The 19,953-nt window shown below is 33.6% G+C and overlaps 2 protein-coding genes across 5 annotated transcripts; one reads left to right on the top strand and one right to left on the bottom strand.

Annotated features, from left to right (window-relative positions):
- Positions 1-4,242: 4,242 nt before the first annotated feature.
- Positions 4,243-12,887, top strand: LOC106668649 (trans-Golgi network integral membrane protein 1-like). Of its 2 annotated transcripts, none has more exons than XM_014397592.2 (5): positions 4,243-4,985; positions 8,494-8,964; positions 12,111-12,161; positions 12,234-12,355; positions 12,427-12,887. In XM_014397592.2, exons 1-5 carry the CDS (start codon positions 4,439-4,441, stop codon positions 12,577-12,579), a joined length of 1,344 nt encoding a protein of 447 aa, XP_014253078.1. In that variant the 5' UTR covers positions 4,243-4,438; the 3' UTR covers positions 12,580-12,887. The 2 variants fall into 2 exon arrangements, with proteins under 2 accessions (XP_014253078.1, XP_014253077.1); XM_014397591.2 differs by having other exon boundaries at positions 4,244-4,985; positions 12,228-12,355.
- A 3,445-nt stretch (positions 12,888-16,332) lies between these two features.
- On the bottom strand, positions 16,333-19,671 carry LOC106668589 (ovochymase-2-like). 3 transcript variants are annotated; one of them, XM_014397486.1, is made up of 6 exons: positions 19,512-19,671; positions 18,025-18,161; positions 17,720-17,961; positions 17,422-17,648; positions 16,739-16,799; positions 16,333-16,662 (listed from the first exon to the last, which is right to left on the bottom strand). In XM_014397486.1, the coding sequence occupies exons 1-6, from the start codon at positions 19,602-19,604 to the stop codon at positions 16,481-16,483; spliced, it is 942 nt and encodes a 313-aa protein (XP_014252972.1). In that variant the 5' UTR covers positions 19,605-19,671; the 3' UTR covers positions 16,333-16,480. The 3 variants fall into 3 exon arrangements, with proteins under 3 accessions (XP_014252972.1, XP_014252971.1, XP_014252973.1); XM_014397485.1 differs by having other exon boundaries at positions 18,025-18,179; positions 19,512-19,663; XM_014397487.1 differs by lacking the exon at positions 17,720-17,961 and having other exon boundaries at positions 19,512-19,663.
- Between the last annotated feature and the right edge of the window lie 282 nt (positions 19,672-19,953).

Genomic DNA, 19,953 nt, shown 5'->3' on the forward strand with positions numbered 1-19,953 from the left:
TTATTTTCTAACCAAATCAAATCTAATACATACCGATGATATTTTGATAAAATAAAACTATAAAACAAAATCAGTTAAAATCTTTGGGTTGTTTTTTCTAAATGAAAGACTTGTAATTAAATTAAATATAGGTGCTATATTTTTTAATATCTACTTCCTCCTGGGTCCTTTTATGTATTTTTTTTTTCAAATATTCACACAAAATTTAAAATATTCATTTCACTTTGGTTGAGAGACTAACAATCTAGCCTAGGACATAGCAAATTAGTAATATTTTTTTGACAAAATAAATTGAGTTTTATTAAAGATATTCATAATTAGATAATTTTTAACACATTTATGGCACTAACAATACATCGCCTGGTGAGCCGATTTATATTAAGTAGGACACATTGAATGGAGGCGCCATCAGTGAGTTGTTTCACCATAGTGGTGATAAGTTCTCCTTTCTCCCAAAATATATCTGACTGATAAATCTCAAATGAAAATAGGTCCTGCAAAGGTGTTAGGTAGCTGAGGAGCTCTAATGCAGGTCGCACTCCTAAATGACTGGACTTTACAAGCATTTACCTTAAGTGCCACCTGGCTGTATAATTGAGGGTTGAGGGGATAGTAAATATTCTACCATCGGCCCTCTCACACTACACATTCATGCCAATAAATACATTCACACAACACATACTAGGGACACAAACTATCAGTAATATGTACAATAAATCAACCCTCTTTCTCCAAAAATCGGAACGAAGGACCAGGTGCAAGCTGCCTAATCGCATTTTTCATATTGGGTAGCATACATAAGTGCTTCCTGTGTCAATTTATTAATCCATTTATGTTTTAGTGGTCAATTGACCAAGTTACTTCTTTCAATTAATTGCTCTTTTTATGTAAGGTCTTGGTTGAGATAAAAAAGTTAATGTCATGAGCAGGATTCAAACCCACGACCTTCGGCTAGAAAAATTAGTTAGAAATAATAAAAATAAATCTGAGAATAGAACCTACCTTTACAAAAAGTGAAAAAAAAATGTTTTACTTAAGACTACATAGCATAAAAATAAATTATAAAAAGAAAAACCCAAATACAACAATAATTCAAAGCTAGCTTTTACAAATGTATACAAGAGCGCAAACATGTCAGGACAAATAATGCACTATTGAACTTGGTGAAATGCCAAAACTCGCCTGACAAATCAAAATTGATGATCAAGGCACAGGATGATCAAAAATGAAGAAAATAAAAACAAAAAAGTTTTTCCTAAAATATTATACAAATAATTATACTTGAGTGATAGTGGAGTGAAAGAAAATGAATAAACCCATACAGCATTGTTTTGAACCATCTTCTGGAAGTACAAGTCTTGAATTAATGTGATTAGATTTACTTTTAATCTTTCAGTATTACATACGCAGCAGTCAGATGTTATACAGCAACATTAACATGAATTCTATAACAAATAGCCAATTCATATTATATATATAAAAATGATAAATGGTTGAGTAAATTGTTCAATCTTTATAAAATGAAAGTTCCTACTCACAATTAGTAACTATATAAACCTCAAGTTATATAACTATAGTTCCTACTCTAACTATTAATAGGAACTATCTTTTTATAAAAATTTGTATTACTGTCATCTGATTTCAGTCAGGACCATCCAGGAGACAAACAACCTAATCAGGCATAAGTGTATGACAACCCAAAGCAATTTCTCTTAACTCACTCAGCATAAAATACATAGAAAAAGTGGTATTGTTACAGCACAAAATTGACCTTTTATGTAAGGATATAAAAAATTCAGTGTCACGAGTGGGATTCAAACCCACGACCTTCGGCTAAATGAGCTGCTCTTCCACTTGAGCTATCGTGACTTCGATCCACTCGGACACCAACTGTCTCAACCTACAACTGTTCGAATTTTCCCTCTTTTTGCAATTTATTTGTTGAATGTTCCATGCTTTTTTTCTCAATGGTTTTGTTTTGGGCCTTCTATTTTGTTTATTATTCCATCACCCACATATATAACTGTATTACAAACTAATTGAGGATTAGGAGGTATACCCAATATTATGCCATTGGCCCTCTCACATTACACATTCACGCTAATAAATACATTCATGGAACAACAGACCCAGATTCTTGCTTCTGTGCTTATGCACAATTCTCATATAGGGTGGCATTCCTATGTACTCTACATGGAGCCAAGGAATATCGCACCCTTCAATTCCTAATTAAAGTTTACTTTTTACAAATGGAAAAGTATTGTTAAAGCAATATTTCTCTATAAACAATCACATATATGGTTTTGGCACGAAAGTGTCAACCTTGCATCGCTATCCTTAAACGAATGAAAATTACAGTTCTTCTACAAGTCCTCCAAGAGTCACCTATCATCAGTGCTTATGATGCATGAGAGTTTTCTGTCAATCTAGTCATTAACACTATTACTTTCCAATTTTTTATTTCTACTTCTCTCATCATTACTAGCATTTTGGTCATCATTATCATTATCATTATTAATACAGCCATTATTATTATTGCAATTATTAATACAACTACTATCTTCACAGTATAGAAGTGTTTATTTCAATTAAATTTTTGTAAGATCAAATATTGCAAATTACTAATATTATATCTATGTTGTTGTAAGAATCCAGCTTCCTCTGTACGCCATTAAAGGCCAAAAGAAATGCAATAAATGAATAAATTATTTTCTTTGTGTGAATAGATTTTGTTTATGTACGTAATAGTAATTAATAAAGATAAAATCTATACAAAATTATTATGTTTAGTGAATAACGGATGACAATGAATCATCTGTCCAATAATTAAAAAAAAAAAAAAAAAAAATGACGTTCTTGAAGTATTTTCAGACGATGTTAGAGTTTTGCTATTGGCATATGATCTAAAGTTGTTTCGTGCTGTTAACAATTCTCTTGATGCTGAATCTTCACAGATGTCTCGCACTCATCAACTCATTGTACGAGAAAAATCTTCTATTTTTAAATTATAAGAAATGTTCTAGTATCACATTCAGCAAGTTGCCCAACACTGTTAATTTTCCTTATGAAATTCAGGGTTGCCGAATAATAAGAGTTGAAAATGTGCATGACCTTGGTTTTATCTTCAATTCCAAATGAAGTTTTCAAAAAATGCATTATTCAGATCAGAGGTAGAGCCATGAAAATGCTGGGATTTATGATCAGAATTTCACAGTCTTTTTCTAACATACCATCCCCTGTACATTTATATATATCCTTAGTTAGACCGCATCTTGAATTTTGTTCCCCTTTTTATTTAAAATATATTAAAACAAATGAAAGTGTTCAACATAGACTTGTCCATCTAATATATTTCATGTTAAATTTTATAAAAGGAATTATACTTATTTTCCATCTATTCCTTGATCTCTAAGATACCTTAATATGAATGAATGAATGAATGAATGAATGAATGAATGAAAAAGTACTTTATTAGATAAACAAAAGAGAGTAAAAAAATTGTACATAATCAAAAAGCACATTTCGGCAATGGTTATCAACCGTCTGCCGTAAACCTTAATATGTTAAATATTGATATTTTTAGTTTATCTAGGTTAGCTTTTAAAATAAAACTGTTATTACCATTATGTTCCTAAAAAAAGAAACATTTCATTTTACCTGTTAATCTTTCTGAGAAGTATATTTTTGTTTTATATTTTGCTTATAAGCTTGTAGTTTGTTTTGTACTTTGCACAGTTACGTTGTTTTTCAAAAAGTTTATATATATATTTTTTTGTTCTTGACTTACGTTTTATGTTGGTTTATATAAATTGTATGTTAAAGGATTAATAATCTGTAAATAAATAAGTAAATAAGTCAACGACAAGAGTCAAGGACAGAAACTTTTTGTACTATATAAATTGTCAATGTTATTACAGTACAAATTTTATTGTCTTCTATTCAATTTAACTGTAATTTTACATTTTTCCTGATTAAAGTTCACTTTTTATAAATGAAAAAGTATTGTTGAATATTTTTTTTTTGCAACTTTTACTGGGTAAAAACTTGGAGGAATAGGCGAAATATTTAAACTCAATTGGCAAAATATGTTATTTATTTTGTAATTTCGTAATAAAAAGACACTTGCTCAATACTGTTTAATGCTGAGGCATAAATTTTCCAGAAGTTCCAGAAAATTATTAGTTAACTTTTGTTAAAGCAGAGTGCAGGGCAACTATAAGTGAAGGGTCTGACTACTTTGTGCAATTTAAAAGATTACCTCAGAAGGTTATTATTTTTTGTTTGAAGAGCTCCACTCGTGAATATTATCATTTTTTTATTATTTTTTTAAAATAAAAATTTCGATATGAATGCTCGGTGAGTATCGGCCTGAGTTAAACGATTGATTAAATGGGGATATGCTGATGGGAGAGTCATTTTCTCAGAGGATAAAAATAAAATGATGATGAAGTCGATTTTTATCGAAGTTTTGGGCATTTGTTTCTTCATTGTTTATTTTTCTAATGCTGCCCCCGTATTGGAATCTATGTCGTCTCTTGTATTGAAAGAAAGGCCAGGATGCGACCTTAGCAAAAAAACGGATTTCGTGGAGTTGACTAATAAATACCAGGATTGCAATAACACTTTTTCAGTATTCAGCACAGATTACTTTAGCATTAGGCATGAGGCCTTATGCTTTGGTATGTACGATGCCATTTATCGCCTGTGTGAAGTTAACGACAAATTGGAGGGGGACGTCGAAAAGTTGAACAAGACCGATGACCTGTGCTCGACTGACTGGTCTGCACTTCAACACGTGGAAATTAAGTACAAGGACACAAGACTCGCCAAGCTGTCTGAAGCTTTTCATAGTATAATGTCGGATAAGAACCAGTGCGAAGCGCTCTGCTTCGTAAATTCCGTTGTGAACCCACGTTGTGAGATAGCTATAAACTGTCGAAGATTGCTGAATAGAACTTTGTCCACAGAAACACCGATTAAGCTTAGTAAGTATATTTTAGCAGTAATTTTATGAATTTGTAGAATTGATTTGTTAAAATTAAGTTTGCAACTCGTCAACTGATTGCGTCATGCACTGTGACTAGTATTGATCTATTGTGCAATCTCCATTAATCTGTAGACTCTTCATTAAGCTCAAGGCTTTTTACCAGATCCAAAAGCTCCCGTGCTTATCCTTTTCCTCCCAGGAGTAGGAATCAAAGCTTGATTAGGCCTTCGCATCAAAGAGGACATGTTCCACAGTTTCTTAGTCTTCCTGGAAATATATTCGCTTTTTTCTGCAGCTTTGGGTCGAGTCTTTACATTTGTCTCAGGAGTCTGCAGTGTCTAGCCACCAGTCCAACTAACATTCTAGTCATAACACATCCTAGTTTAGTGGGATAGCTATGCTCCTTGGATGAACTTTTTCTTCTTTGCTCTGGAATACAATCCCATCGATCTGAGGACTTATTTTCAATCCATTGTCTGATGAATCGTGTTTTTTGTAGTCATTGAACTTTCCTTGGCCAGTTTATTGGACTCTTGGTCTACCCCTCCGCTCTGTGCTCTCTGGTAGATTTTGTAGTTTTCCTCCTGTTTTCTCTGAAGGGCAATAATGCAATCCCAAAATGACTGGACTTTACTACTGACGAGGTAGTTGCCTTTAATGCTGTCTTACTATCTGATGGCTATTTTTTTGTTTGTCTCCTTGGCACAGTGTTTAATATCACAGTCTCTGCTTGAAAGACAGTGGCATGTTGCCCAAGCCTTGTATGAATTCTAGTCCCTGGTTTATTTCTATACATACCAGCTCCTGACCCACACGGTCTTAGAGACATCAGTGTACCAGATACAGTCGGCATTAACCGACATCCTTTTTTCCCAGTCTGCTCTCTCAGGTATTTTGATTTTTTGTTGTTGATCCAAATTGAATTTTAAGGTTATGGCATTAACTCCACCTTGCTGCTAGAAGCTTCTCCTGAAAATTTATTTGCTCCTTATGTGAGCCGTTGGAGCCTGTATCTGCATCGGCCTGTGAATTGTGGCTCTCTCCTTGGATGAAGATGCGAATGGTAGTAGACTTAGAAGGACTTCCAGGGCAGAGTGGTCATTCTCATTGCTCCAATAATGCTCAAGCATGCTAGTCTCTGAGCAGTACTGAGAATCCGAACTGCCCTGTATGTCCTGTATAACTGTAGGGACCATCTATAATTTTAATTAGTGGCTGATTCCATGAAAGTATTTGGATATAGCTGACTCCTAGATATTTCTCTCCTTTGAGAATGGAATTACAATTCCGTTTAGCAAGAGAGGGTGAAGTCCTCCTAGTGCACTCTTCTAGTTTATTGTTTTTAGGCATTATGGACAATTTTACTATACTTTTTCACCCAATATGAATATCTTAGTTTTGTCGTTTCTGATCGTTTTAATCAAAAATAGAGAAATTAATGCATGACTTACAAGAAAGCCTTATTTTTTAATTATTTGGAGTTCGTGAGGTGTGGTCTGGTGTCATGTAGGTTTTAGAAAAACATTTTCTTTATCGTGCCGTTTTGATCTTTATTGAGATCTTCAGGGCCTGGGTTTTATAAACATTGTTTGAATTTTACAAATACATGTAGGATGTGGGAAAAAATTATGAATTTATACAATGCTAGAAAATTTTAGATTAAAAAAATGAACTTACACAATGCTAGCAAATTTTAGATTAAAAAAATGAATTTATACAATGCTAGAAAATTTTATATTAAAAAAAATGAATTTATACAATGCTAGAAAATTTTAGATAAAAAAATGAATTTATACAATGCTAGAAAATTTTATATAAAANTTTAATCTAAAATTTTCTAGCATTGTATAACTTCATTGTTTTTTAAATCTAAAATTCTCTAGCATTGTATAAATTCATTTTTTTATGTAAAATTTTCTAACATGGTATAAATTCATTTTTTTTAAATCTAAAATTTCTAGCATTGTATAAGTTCATTCTTTTTTAAATCTAAAATTCTCTAGCATTGTATAAATTCATTTTTTTATGTAAAATTTTCTAGCATTGTATAAATTCATTTTTTTTGCATCCTACACGTATTCGTAAAATTTAAACAATGTGTATAAATCCCAGGCCCTGAAGATGATCTCAATAAAGATCAAAACGTTGGCATGACAAAGAAAATGTTTTTCTTTGTCCTACGTCACACCAGACCGCATCTCACAATCTCCATATAATCATTGGCTAACGGTCACTAAACACTATTTATTAATGAACGTACATATTTGAAAACTTGAAATATATGTACACAGCGCATTCAACAGGAAAAATGCCAATGGTGTGAAGCTAAAATCTGAAATGATTGAAAATGACCTAACTACAGCAGGTCTATCACCTCACAAAACCTAGAAGGAATCTAATGCTAAATATTTTATTTATGTAAAATTCCAAGTACAATGATGGGATTTGAACCTAGAACCAATAGTTTGGCAAAGACAAGAATTGTACTCCTCAACGACTCGGCAACCATAAAGGATTGTTGCCATGATAAAATTAGAATTTTAATTTTTCAAATTTCATTCAAAATAATGTTTCATCCCATCCTACGTCTCATGCCCTCTCTTCTTCTTCTTCCCATCCCAAGGAAGAAGCTTTACATAGGCTTGAAAGTCGATCACTCCGTGACTTCTCACCTGAACTGGATAATAAACTGAGTACCAGAATTGGCTTACTTCTCATAACACGCGTCCTCTGGGTGCAGTACTGGCCATGTTATTAGTGATTTGCGTAGGATTTTGTACCATTACAACAAATTATAAAGTGCATAAAAATAAATATTATTAAAAAAAATCAAGTGATCAGTTTTTAAGTTCAGAATTTATTTTTATTTTGTTATGCGAAGGACGTCTGCCTGCTATGGGAAGTTATTCCCAGCATACTCACATGTGTGAGTGCTGTGCAGTCAGTGTTATATACGATTATATAAACTTGTAGTTTGGTCATCTGATTATGACTTTTTTAAATTTATTATTTTACCACAGTGCTAGCACACTACTTTATAAATTTTCTGTCTGTTCTTGGGGGTTTTGACAATCAGATATAATAAAGCTAGAACATTAAATCATATAAATATTATATTATATAACTTACTGATCAAAAAGTGTTCATCGGATACTTTAAATCAAAATGCCATAACCAATTGGAGAGAAAATGATTGAAAATGGGCAGATCAATACTAAAGCACAGAATGTAAACACTAATAATAATTATTCAGAAATCGTGAGATGCGGTCGGGTGTGATGTAGGTTTCAGAAAAATATTTTCTTTATCGTGCCAACGTTTCGATCTTTATTGAGATCATCTTGAGGGCTCAAAGTGTTTGTCTTCTGTGTAATTGTGCCATTCTTGCGTGTCGTGTTGAGAGTGCCCACGGTCACTAATCACCACACACTAATAATAATAAAAAAATCACTTTTGAGATTATTTTATATATTTTATTTTACAGTTTAATTTGGATTTGTTTATAGCTAGTGAGGTGAAAGAGGCTGCTTCACAGACACGTGTAGAATCGACCCACAAAACTACCTCTAAGCCTGCTTTGACAGAATCTGGAAGAGTTCCACCAGAAGAGGGACTGTCAAATAATATCCAATTTCCATCAGTCGTAGATGCATCTAAGGGGAAAGTTGAAAGCCTTGTCAAAGAGGTTCAACCCAAGCAGGAAATGAATTCGAATCAAAATGTACCCAAATCCTCAACAACGGTAAGCTTGTCAAATTTGCCATCAAACCAGGTCGACACGCAGCCGAAAAATTCCGATAACATTTCACCTCTGCAAGATGAAAAAGATCCGACTTTTTTTGTCGAGCCAGAAGAAAAGAAACCGCCTATTAACGGAGAAATGGAAGGAAACGAAGAAATGGAAGAGCATGTCAAAAATGCTGATGGTGTAGATGATCTCAATATGCAACCGATTGACACACCTGAAGAAAATGAGGGTAAGATTGATTTTGAATTTAATCATGTTTATTTTTAATATTAATAAAAAAATAATAGGGGTTGATATAGTGTAGCTGCTGGAAACACATATCCCTCATTTCTCTAGGCCAAAAATTGCTTTTTTTTTTCTAAAATTAAAATTCACTCAATTATCAAAGAGCCCCATCTCCTTTTTATTGGGCTTTTCTATTGAAAAATATTTCTGTACTATTGGTTTTTGCAAAATAATGTAGGTTTTTGATGTTCAGTGAAAACAAGTGACTATTTTTCTTCAACAAAATATATTTAATCGAAATAACTTCCATTACTATCTATACATTTTTGTCAATGTACGACCATTGCATTAATCACAGAAGAGTAGAAACTAGGGTCTCTGGAATTGATGAACTCTCGAAATGCATTTTCAAAGACATTCTGAACCATTTCTTGCACAAAAAGTTGTTGAGATGTTTAAAAAAGTGATAATCTGTAGTAGAAAGATAAGGTGAGTATGTTGGATGTGGTAAAGCCTCGTAACCCAACTCATGTGTTGTGGCGTGTGTTGTCGTGAAGGAATCCCCTTCTATTGATTCTGGTCATAAATGTCGCAGTTTTCGGTCCATCTCATTAATTTCATTAACGTACTTTTAAGCAATGATGGTTTCACCTGGATTGACGAGCTATAATGAATGAGTCCTGCAGATGGCCACCAGACAGTGACTGTAATTTTTGTAAATGTAAGCTTGGCTTTTGGAAGTGACCTGGTTTTTCACTCTTATCGAATCACTGTCTAGAATGCTGTCTATTCATAGAAATAAATTTGCTGAAAATCGCAGGAGCTATAATGAATGAGTCCTGCAGATGGCCACCAGGCAGTGACCGTAATTTTTGTAAATGTAAGCTTGGCTTTTTGGAAGTGACCTGGTTTTTCACTCTTATCGAGTCACTGTCTAGAATGCTATCTATTCATAGAAATAAATTTGCTGAAAATCGCTCTTAGACATCATTCTGTTTGAATGCACCGAACAGACTGAGTTAAATATTTTTACTAAAAAGATTGTAAGAAAAAGAAAGCGAGATAAATAGGCATAAATAGGATAAAATAATGTAGATAGGGGTGAGCAGGCAAACTTGTGATGTTTATCACTTTAAGAGAAAGCACCGTCCATAAGTGGTTTGCTCTGTTCAGAAGCAGAAATTTTGAATTGGAAGATGCAAAGTGCTCTTTTTGTCCTTCAAGTTCAAGCTTTTGTCTCTAATAACCAACTCTCAACAGCATGAGGCATGGTAGAGACAGTTAATATCTTGTACAAGCATTTCAAAGTATCTGAGAACCAATGTATAAGTTTGTTAAAACAATATATGCATTCCTTGCGTTGTCTGAAAAGAATTTATTGGACCGCCTCTCCATCTTTGATTCCTTCTTAAAATGCCATATAAATGATCCATTTAAAAAAAAATTGATAACTGGGATTAAAAAGTGGTTCCTTTATTCCAGAAGAGGGAAATCCTGGGAAAATACAGGGACCGGATTACATACCAATAAAGGGATGTTGTGGAAATCATAGGATTGTTAAGGGCTATTTTATTATGAGTTTTTTCCATCCAACTAATTCTTAACACTTAGTGTGCACTTGCAACAATTATAAAGATTATTATATAAAGACCAATTGATCAAAAATGAATCGCAAGGGAATTAGATTTCTACCTGTATTGTTGGAGCTCGGCCTGAGATATGCCATCCTACCGTGTCTGCCTTCAGATTTTAACCAATTCCAGGTGCTGAAATTAATTAATTAATTGAAGACTGCAGAAAACAAACCCAGGAGTTTATTGCTCAAAAACCTGAGAATTTCTGGGGCGACTGAATTACAAAATTACATAGAAGTTGACAAAGAGTGGAACAACATGATTCATATTGTTTACAAGTATCTGACATTTTCATTGAATTTACTTCCATAAAATGCTAAGGTCATATTTTACGACTTGATACCTTTACACCACAAATTCACAAGTTCTTATCGGGTGATTGTGGCAAAGTTTTAGTTCTCTTTGGAACGATAGTTGGTTTTATTTTCCGAATACTATGGATTGTTATAATGCGTGGAAGAAACATGTCATTTAGTTTTCTCAGCTATGTTGATGATAAAAAAATCATAAGACCAACTGTTGAGATTGGGTAGACTAGGAGAAATGCCGACGATCAGCTTACAGGTTTTTTCCCTGAGGGTTCACCTCTTAGTTAAACCCTTGGGATGCCGGTGTTAAAAAAATTCCTTTTATAAGGTAATTCATCGGCCCTGTATTTGAACCCAAGACCTTTACTTTACATATACCTTTACAGTGATGAGTGCCAAAAGGCCGCCGATATCCCCCTAATCTACATGTTTAACATTTCCCAGACCATAAAATGTCTGCCATGTTTGATGAAATTGTCTCAAAGTCTCAAAATTAAACGCTGAAAACCAGACATTTCTGTTTGATCCAGTTGTGGATGCAAGCTGGGCCCGTAACTCAGAGGCTCTTGGATCACAATCATATGCTATTTATGACTCTCGATTAAATAAGTTGATGAGTTTGAGGAATTTAGGATTCTCAAAGGTGTGGCGAGTAGTTCTTTAGCTCGTGGCAAAAGGAATTAGTATAGGGTCAAAAGCAATACAAGAAAATAAATAAAATAAAGCTTTATTAAAGCAAAAATTGAAAATGAAATGATCGTAGCTTTTAAAATGTAAACAAAAATTCTTCTTTTTCTTTTAGTTAAAACAAAAAAAATATTTTAGCTGCATTGAAAATCAATGCGATGATTTCAGAATGAAGGGACATCTTCCTTTTTTCACCAAAAGCCTTATCTTAAACCTGTCGTTTGCTCATGTATCCTATACTATTTTATTCATTATTGACTATTAACTCAGTATTTGGTTTCTTCCATTTTTGTAACTTTCCTTCCAAATTTTCGAATTAGAGTTTTTTTTTTGGTATGATTTCAGTTTCTTTGTTTAAACTCTACTATCACATTTAAAATGGTGGATTATATTTCTTAATGAACGCATGTTAAAATTTGTGTAGAAGTTGATGCAATCTTTGAAGCATAGTTGGATGCAAATTTTTTAATAAATCTTTACATTTAAAATGTATCTTATATAAGGTTTTTTGTTCAATTTAGCCAACTTTATTAAGGGTGACTCCCGTGCCAGTATTCAAACTAAAAATAGTGGTAAATCAAAGCTTAATAATTCAATTTTTAAACATGTCAATATTTTGATTAATATTTCAAATTAAGATATAGATTTACCAACTGGTATTAATGGGCATTTTGCTGAAACAGAGGATTCCAACTTCTTCACCTACTTTATTGTGATGACAAGTGCTTGCATAATAGCATATGTTTTCTTTCACAATAAAAACAAGGTGAGCTAACTAGATTGTTAATATTTTCCTCCTTTAAAGAATGAAAATTTAAAATTTAACTCTGTTCATAGTTGCTTGCGTTGGCCCTGGAAGGCAGGAAAGTGAGATCGACACGTGGCAAAGGAAGGCACAGCTCTACAAGCTATTCTAAACTCCACTCGAACCTCGAAGAAGCTATCGCATCGAACACCACAGCACCGTCGTCGACCCATGTCCTCTATTGAAAATATTTTCAAATTCAATAAAATATTTTTTTAACAATGAAGTGGCGAAAAAAATTTCTGCATTCTATCCATTAAAAATGAACCCTCCAACTGTAAATATGTAGATACTGTATACACATTTTCTACTTAATTAAGGGTATGATGTACGACTTTAAATCACTCTATTTTGGTTTGTATTTTTGAATTTTTTGAAGTATTATTAAGATGCTCTATTTATTGTGTTACTTAAGTCCTTTGTTAATGTAGAAATATGCATTTATCTTCTTGTGATATTGTTTCTGGGAAATAAAATTGTTGACCTACGTTTACTTGGCTTCTTAAAAAATTAAACTCTCCTAATCTTCTCCCAGAATATCAGTTTGGCTTTTACTCGCACCATTCCACAGTCCTGGAATTTTTTCACATTGTTGAATCCTACTCCCTCGAGTGCAAAGAATATTGTTTAGGAGCCTTTCTTAAGCCAGGAACACGCTTACCCGATGCTACGCCATGCGACGCTGCCCGACGCCTTACCACGTTTTGGTGGGGTGTGCACATCTATCCGACGCAAGTACACGTCGCGTACAGTCCACAGCGTTTATCACAATAATCACTATCACAATCGCAACGCATCTTTTGTTCTTAATGCACTATTTTGAGCAAAACCTTGTACAGCCATGTAATAAATTGTTTGTTAAACTTAATTGTTTTAAATAAAGTTACTCCTAACCATCTAATTAAACAATGTTTATAAAAACGTATGCATTTTTGATCTCGTTTAATTTGGTTTACATTAAAATAACGTGTAATTAATATAATGACAAAATTACAAGTACTTAGTTTGAAATAAACTACAAAAAATATTCTGTTTTTTTGATACCCTGTTCTGATGCTACCCGACATTAGAAAATGGTGTAATTTTACGAGCAAAATTATTAAATAAATTGTTAATTAAATTTTATAAGCAAAACGGTGTAATAAATTGTTCCAATTTTAGTATATGTACCACCGAAGCGAGTACAATAAATTGTTAGTTAAATTCATTATATCAAAAAATCGTATTCCGGTGTTTTCATTTTTTACCAAACCATTAAAATTAATTTTTTAAATAAAAACTAATTAATTTTTAATCACAGTTAATTTGGTTTCTATTAAAATAAGTATGTTGTAATTAATATAACGACAATAATACATGTAGTTTGAATAAAAATATGAGAGTCTGGTTCTTTTGTCTTCGACTGTAGTCGATGCGACCCGATGAAAATCTGGACAGTGGGGATCGCAGAGCGTCGGGTAGGTTAGCGTGGCATAGCACCAGGTAGATGTGCACGGGGGTAATGCAATCTTATGGAAAATCGGAGTTTGGATTGCATGCGACGCATGGCGTAGCATCGAGTAAGTGTGTTTCTGGCTTTACTGTGGCACAAAGGTCTCCTGTACAAATTAAATATCCTATACTTAATCTACCAGAGTGATTCTTTTGGATTCAACAAAGATTAAATTACTTCAAATATTGCTCTCTGGTAATGGGAGTACTGCTATATCCTTCATTCCACAGACACCTTTGCTGACAGCAGTACTATACTCTGACCAGGAAACTACAGTTACTTCAGAAGATTTCAATATATACATCTCATGTATAGCAGATTTGTTAGACAATAGAAAATGAAGATAAATGAATGCAAGTGTGTCCATGTAACATTTACACTCCGAAGTAAATCTCTCACAGTATACTAGAATAATGTTTCTATCCTTGATTCTGTCTGTGTAATTATCTTGGGTTCAACCCAGACTCAGGATTAACTTGGAATCATCATGTGTTGCTGAAACAACAAAACTTAAACAGACACTGGTTTATTTTAAAAAACTTATAAAGATGACAATCCAAGCTAACAATGGAAAACAAATGTACAAACTATAACCTATTGGACTAGGGTTCAAAACTGTGGGAACCGTTAAATCTTCCAACATCCAGCATCTTCAATCCTTTCAAATTATTTGTGATGTCTCGTGTACAAATTAAAGCAGGCCCTTCGAATATCCAATGTCTCCAATCCTTTCAAATTAAAGTTCATACTTCATATTCAAGTTAAAGTTCATACTTCCTCATCTTCCCCCTCTTCAACTACAGCTGTGTTGCTTATGGTGGACTTTTGAAGGTACTGGGCCTTTCGTTTGTGTGCGATTGGTTTCCCAAGCAGCACCTGCTGGCTTTCTTTTGTAGGGAGAGGTAGCTTCTCCTTTTCTCCTGTGGACTGAACGTCCATCTGAAGGCTTGTCTCCAAATTACTGTGAGTTTTTGAAGAAGTGATGTCCTGCTTCAGGTTTATGTGAATTTCATTTACTTTACTCATAAGATTCCAAGTAGGTAGGGAACTAAATGGTCCACTCCATTCCAAGTACTGCTTGATGTACTAAGGCCGATTACTCTCTGAGGTCGCCCAGTATCAGAGAGGCACTGTTCAAGACAGCTACTTATCCTTGGCTGTCAATCAGTCTCGGCACGGTTTACATAACACCTTTGATTGGGGCGATTGATGCTGTCTAGCCCAAGACTATGAGTGATGGGACTGAACAGGGGGGAGAGGTTCAATAGAACTTTGTTTAGTGACGAGTGGTTTGGCAAATTGGGTACCTCACTCAAAGGGTAGGTCATCAGAGCCCCTTTAGCCTATTCACACCATGCCATGACATGGATAATCAATTATGAATCCTCCTGTCAGGCCGGTGATGAACGTTTCCAAACTGGGAATTTTGAACCCCAAGTTCCTTAGTAACTGGGCAATCACCCCAGTATTGCCCACCCTTCCCCAATAGATCCCAATTTTACAATCCTCTCCTATGAGACCTTTCTTTGTCAGGAATAGTTCTATCACTTTTTGCAGTCCACCGGCAATTCCAGCTTTTGTAATTTACAATGAACATTGGTGGGCCTCAAGTCACCCACCCTGGGTGTTGGCAGTTGAGGGTCAGACCTCGATCTGTCCAGCTGCTGAGGTTGGGTTTCAGGGGCTATCATCGTCTAGGCCAATGTAGTCCCAACATATTCAGTTCCTAAATCCAAACCCATTCTCACTTTCACTCACTTTTAAATTAGTAAAATGAAGTGATCAATTACTGATTGATATAAGCTCAAAATTGTACACACATTACATGGTATTGGCAGTCCATGGTCAGACCTCAATCCAGTTGGGCTCCAAGAGCTATCAACTGCTAGTCATTTCAACCCACAACGTAATCAGTCACCCATTCACATTCTCACTCATTCTTAAATACATTCTTTCTTATTTACTTACCATTCACTAAGGGTGGAATACTCAATATCCCTCCATCACCTTTTATAACCTATTATAACTAACCTAATTGAGGTCTTGGATACTCAACATTCCATCATCTCTCACACTACACATTCACGCTAATAAATACTTTCACTCCAAACACCCTCTATGGACACTATCATTTCTATATACAATAAAACAACCCTGTTTCCTCCAAGAAATCAAACAGAGGACCCATATACTAGCTGCCAGGCTCAAGCCAAGGAATTGCACCTTGAATTAGATGAATGTTGAGCAGCATTTCTCCTCATACTGGACCCATGGACGCTTTGGCCCAAAAGTGTTCGTGTGCAAACCTCACACGACTTAATCGGACTTGTGAAGTGAAATTGGGAGAATAACATTGATTATTTGCTCCCTTCAATTCAAATCAACTATGTAAATAAATGTAAACAAATGTATCATGTAATTAGAATTATAATTTTAAATTGCAGATGATAATAATGATGATAATTTAAAAAAATCACAAGACACATCTTGGAAATTGTGCTAAATAGTTTCACATTCCCTCAAGTACAGCTCGAAATTTGTGTAAAATAAAACTTATAAATAATTATACAATTTTATAGTTTGAAATAAATCATTCATTGTTTTGTTATATTCTTTGAAATGGACCGTGTACAAATCTCTGATTGTGTATCATGTTTCGCTTTTATATCATTTGTTTCTTCAGGCAATAGATGATGATCCAGTGCTCCTACGCTAATGACATAAGCTTTATATATATTGACATGATGGAAGCAAACCGGTCCAGCTGCAATGATTCCTGAAATTAAATTAAAAATAGTCTCAATATTTACAGCTTAATGCTGTATAAATAAAAACAGTTGAGAAATAATTACCTAAGAGAACAGTTTTTTTAGTTGCCTTGTCAACAGCAATGACAGGAGTCCCGCTGAGCCCCTAATAATTTAGTTTAGCTATTAGAACAAGCTATAAATATTAAATTAAAATTATTAATAAAACAATTTATTTAGTAATAAAAATACAAATATAGAAATAATCTAAAAGCACATAAGCTTAGATATGTTTCAGTCTATATGTATTTCAAACTATATTCATGCTAATAAATACTCTTACATTTTGCGTTTTCTCTGTGCAATCCTTAGTTTGTGACTCAAGTGAATATGATTTATGATCTTACGATGTAATTTTTAACTTTAAAATTATTGTGTTTTATAATTAGGCAAATTCACTAATTGCTGCTCTACCACTTGAGCTATCGTGACTTCGATCCACTCGGACACAAACTTCCCATCTCAACCCCACCTTTTGAATTTTCCTTCCTTTTTGCCATTTTTCAAAATGAAATGCAAATGAAAAATGCAAAAAGGAGGTAAAATTCAAAAGGTGTAGTTGAGATGGGAAGTTAGTGTCCGAGTGGATCGAGGTCACGATAACTCAAGTGGTAGAGCAGCGGCGTATCTAGCCGAAGATTGTGGATTCGAATCCCGCTCGTGCCATTGACTTTTTTATCTCGACTAAAAACCTTAATTTATTAAGCAAATTGTTAACATTTAATTACCAAACATGTCTTCTTGCTGTTAAGCCCCACGACACATTCGTAGTAGATCAATGAATGCTTTGTAAAATGTTTATGCTTGCATTTATCCTTGTCCAAATACCAAACCGGTTCAGACTTAGGGAAAAGGCCTGGCGTTTCCAACCTTATGTTTCGATCTGCACCCCAACCGTACGAATTGACATCGTACTTTTTCAAGTCAATACATGAACTGATGTCAGTCTGGCAGTCTGAAATAAATTAACGCCATTATCTTAAAAAAAAAGATAGGGAAATTAAAAAAAATAATAATAATAATAACTTTTTGTCGGAAGACATATTGGTGCTACAATGAAGTTAAATTCAATTCTTTTTTTAGTTTTTATCAATGCTAATCCATACAGATGGTTTATCGAAAAGCCCTGATTGATATAGTGAAAGCTGCAGGATTCAACATTATATCCAACTGTATACTTTGAATGAAAATTCAACCTGTTATGGACTCCGACCCAAACTTTAAGATTGGCCACAACGGCTTTGGTTTTACGATTTTTATCTGTTGCACTAAAAATACCTTGTTTATTACAATGTTCAGAAATTTATTAAAATTTGAGAAATAAATCTTACCAACAGTGTGCTGCACTAATAGCATGCGTTGAACTTATTAAAGCCCCAGAGCAAAGGAAAGATATATTTCTCATAAGTACAATAAGCCAACTGTGTTCAGTGGGATCACCGAAATTAAATTTCATCTTAGGTTTCCTCTGTAACAATTGTACACACTAAAAAGTAACTTTTTTGTAAGAAAAATCAACTAAAGGAAAATTTTTTGCAATCTCTCTTTTGTTCTCTCTCTCTCTCTCTCTCTCTCTCTCTCTCTCTCTCTCATCTCTGTTCGTATACATCATTTAATTTCTTGATATCTGTCTATCTGTGTCATGTGTCTTTGTATATATCTTTCACTCAACCACTCTCTCACTTATCACTTCATTCTCACTACCACTATCCCTTACTATTTTATTTTTATCTTTCCTTTTGATCTTTTATACCATTTACTGTCTAATTTTTTTTTTACTTTATGTCTGTGTGTTTGTTTCTTTCTCTTCCTCTCTGTCAGTTTCTTGCTCTCTTTCCCCTTTCTTTAGTGCAGTTTGTTTAGGAAACTTTTTAAATTGTGAGTATAATGTGTAATTTGGGTTTTCAGTCATTATGGTCCTGGCTAACCTCATTTGTTGGATCGGTGTAGCATAGAAAATAACACACAGACCAAACACTTAAATTTTGAGTTTGACAGATCCAACCAGCAAGGATAGGATGATCAGAAACAACTGAACTGCAAACTTAATTTTTCAAATTTACTTTTATAGTTCTCATATTATATTTAATGTAAAATAGTAATGATTATTCAAAAATCGTGAGATGCGGTCTGGTGTGATGTAGGTTTCAGAAAAACATTTTCTTTATCGTGCCAACGTTTCAATCTTTATTGAGATCATCTTCAGAGCTTGGGATTTATAAACATTGTTTAAATTTAACAAAAACATGTAGGATGTGAATGTATGCTTTATGTATGCTGGATTTTATGTATGCTTTAACAAAGAAGCCGACTCATACAAAAATGTCTTTCTATACTGACTTCCTTCCCCATCCTTTTAAAATCCAACGTATATATACAAAAAACAGCAATATCTCACTGGCACTCTCACTCAATATGACACGCAAGAATGGCACAATTACGCAGAAAACAAACACTTTGAGTGAGCAGAAATACTTTGATTGAATATAAAAAAATATTTTTTTGCATGGTATAAATTCACTTTTTTCCACATCCTACATGTTTTTGTTGAATTTAAACAATGTTTGTAAATCCCAGGCCCTGAAGATGATCTCAATAAGGATCGAAATGTTGACACGATAAAGAAAATATTTTTGTGAAACCTACATTACACTAGACCGCATCTCACGATTTCTGAATAATCGTTGACTAACAGCCACTAATCACCACACAGTAAAATAGTAAGTTATATGGACTAGCATTTGTAGTTTTTGTTGTTATTGTAAAAAAATAAATGATACATATAATACACAAAAGTTTAGTGTTATTTTTGACTAACCAGAGAAACAAATTTGTCAGTTCGGTTTTGCATAATTGATGTAACCGATACCACAATAATAAAAAGTACACTTGTAACAAATATGAAATTCATTATAAATTGAGTCAAAATGAAATTGTTTTAAATCTAAATTTCTTCCAAATTGTGATGTTTCAGGTTTTAAACATTTACTAAGTTTCACTTCGATAATTCTTTAACATGGAGCAAATTAATCTTTTCCACCTATTATTTTAATAGTGCAAATCTATGTGCAAATTTACGTATAATAATGCAAATTATTATTTGTGTGTTGTATTTAGAATAGCATACTTATATAATGTTGTGTTTGACAATGTTGAATGAATTATAGTGTTTTACAATTTGTAAGTAAAGTAAGGTAGATTGTGCGTCCTTAGGGGGTCAGAACAATTTTTTAGTAGCGGCCAATTGCCATTTACATAAG

The sequence above is a fragment of the Cimex lectularius genome, unplaced genomic scaffold (assembly GCF_000648675.2).
Source record: "Cimex lectularius strain Harlan isolate CLEC.00 unplaced genomic scaffold, Clec_2.1 scaffold111, whole genome shotgun sequence".
Lineage (NCBI taxonomy): Eukaryota > Metazoa > Arthropoda > Insecta > Hemiptera > Cimicidae > Cimex > Cimex lectularius.

Bases quoted from the DNA above. Each gene is read 5' to 3' on its own strand.
- LOC106668649 (XM_014397591.2), top strand. From the start codon at position 4,439: ATGATGATGAAGTCGATTTTTATCGAAGTTTTGGGCATTTGTTTCTTC. The intron at 4,986-8,493 runs GTAAGTATATTT...ATTTGTTTATAG, and splicing joins AGAAACACCGATTAAGCTTA to CTAGTGAGGTGAAAGAGGCT. The intron at 12,356-12,426 runs GTGAGCTAACTA...CTCTGTTCATAG, and splicing joins TCTTTCACAATAAAAACAAG to TTGCTTGCGTTGGCCCTGGA.
- LOC106668589 (XM_014397485.1), bottom strand. From the start codon at position 19,604: ATGAATTTCATATTTGTTACAAGTGTACTTTTTATTATTGTGGTATCG. The intron at 18,180-19,511 runs GTTAGTCAAAAA...GTTACTTTTTAG, and splicing joins CTGACAAATTTGTTTCTCTG to TGTGTACAATTGTTACAGAG. The intron at 17,649-17,719 runs GTTATTATTATT...AATTTATTTCAG, and splicing joins AATATGTCTTCCGACAAAAA to ACTGCCAGACTGACATCAGT.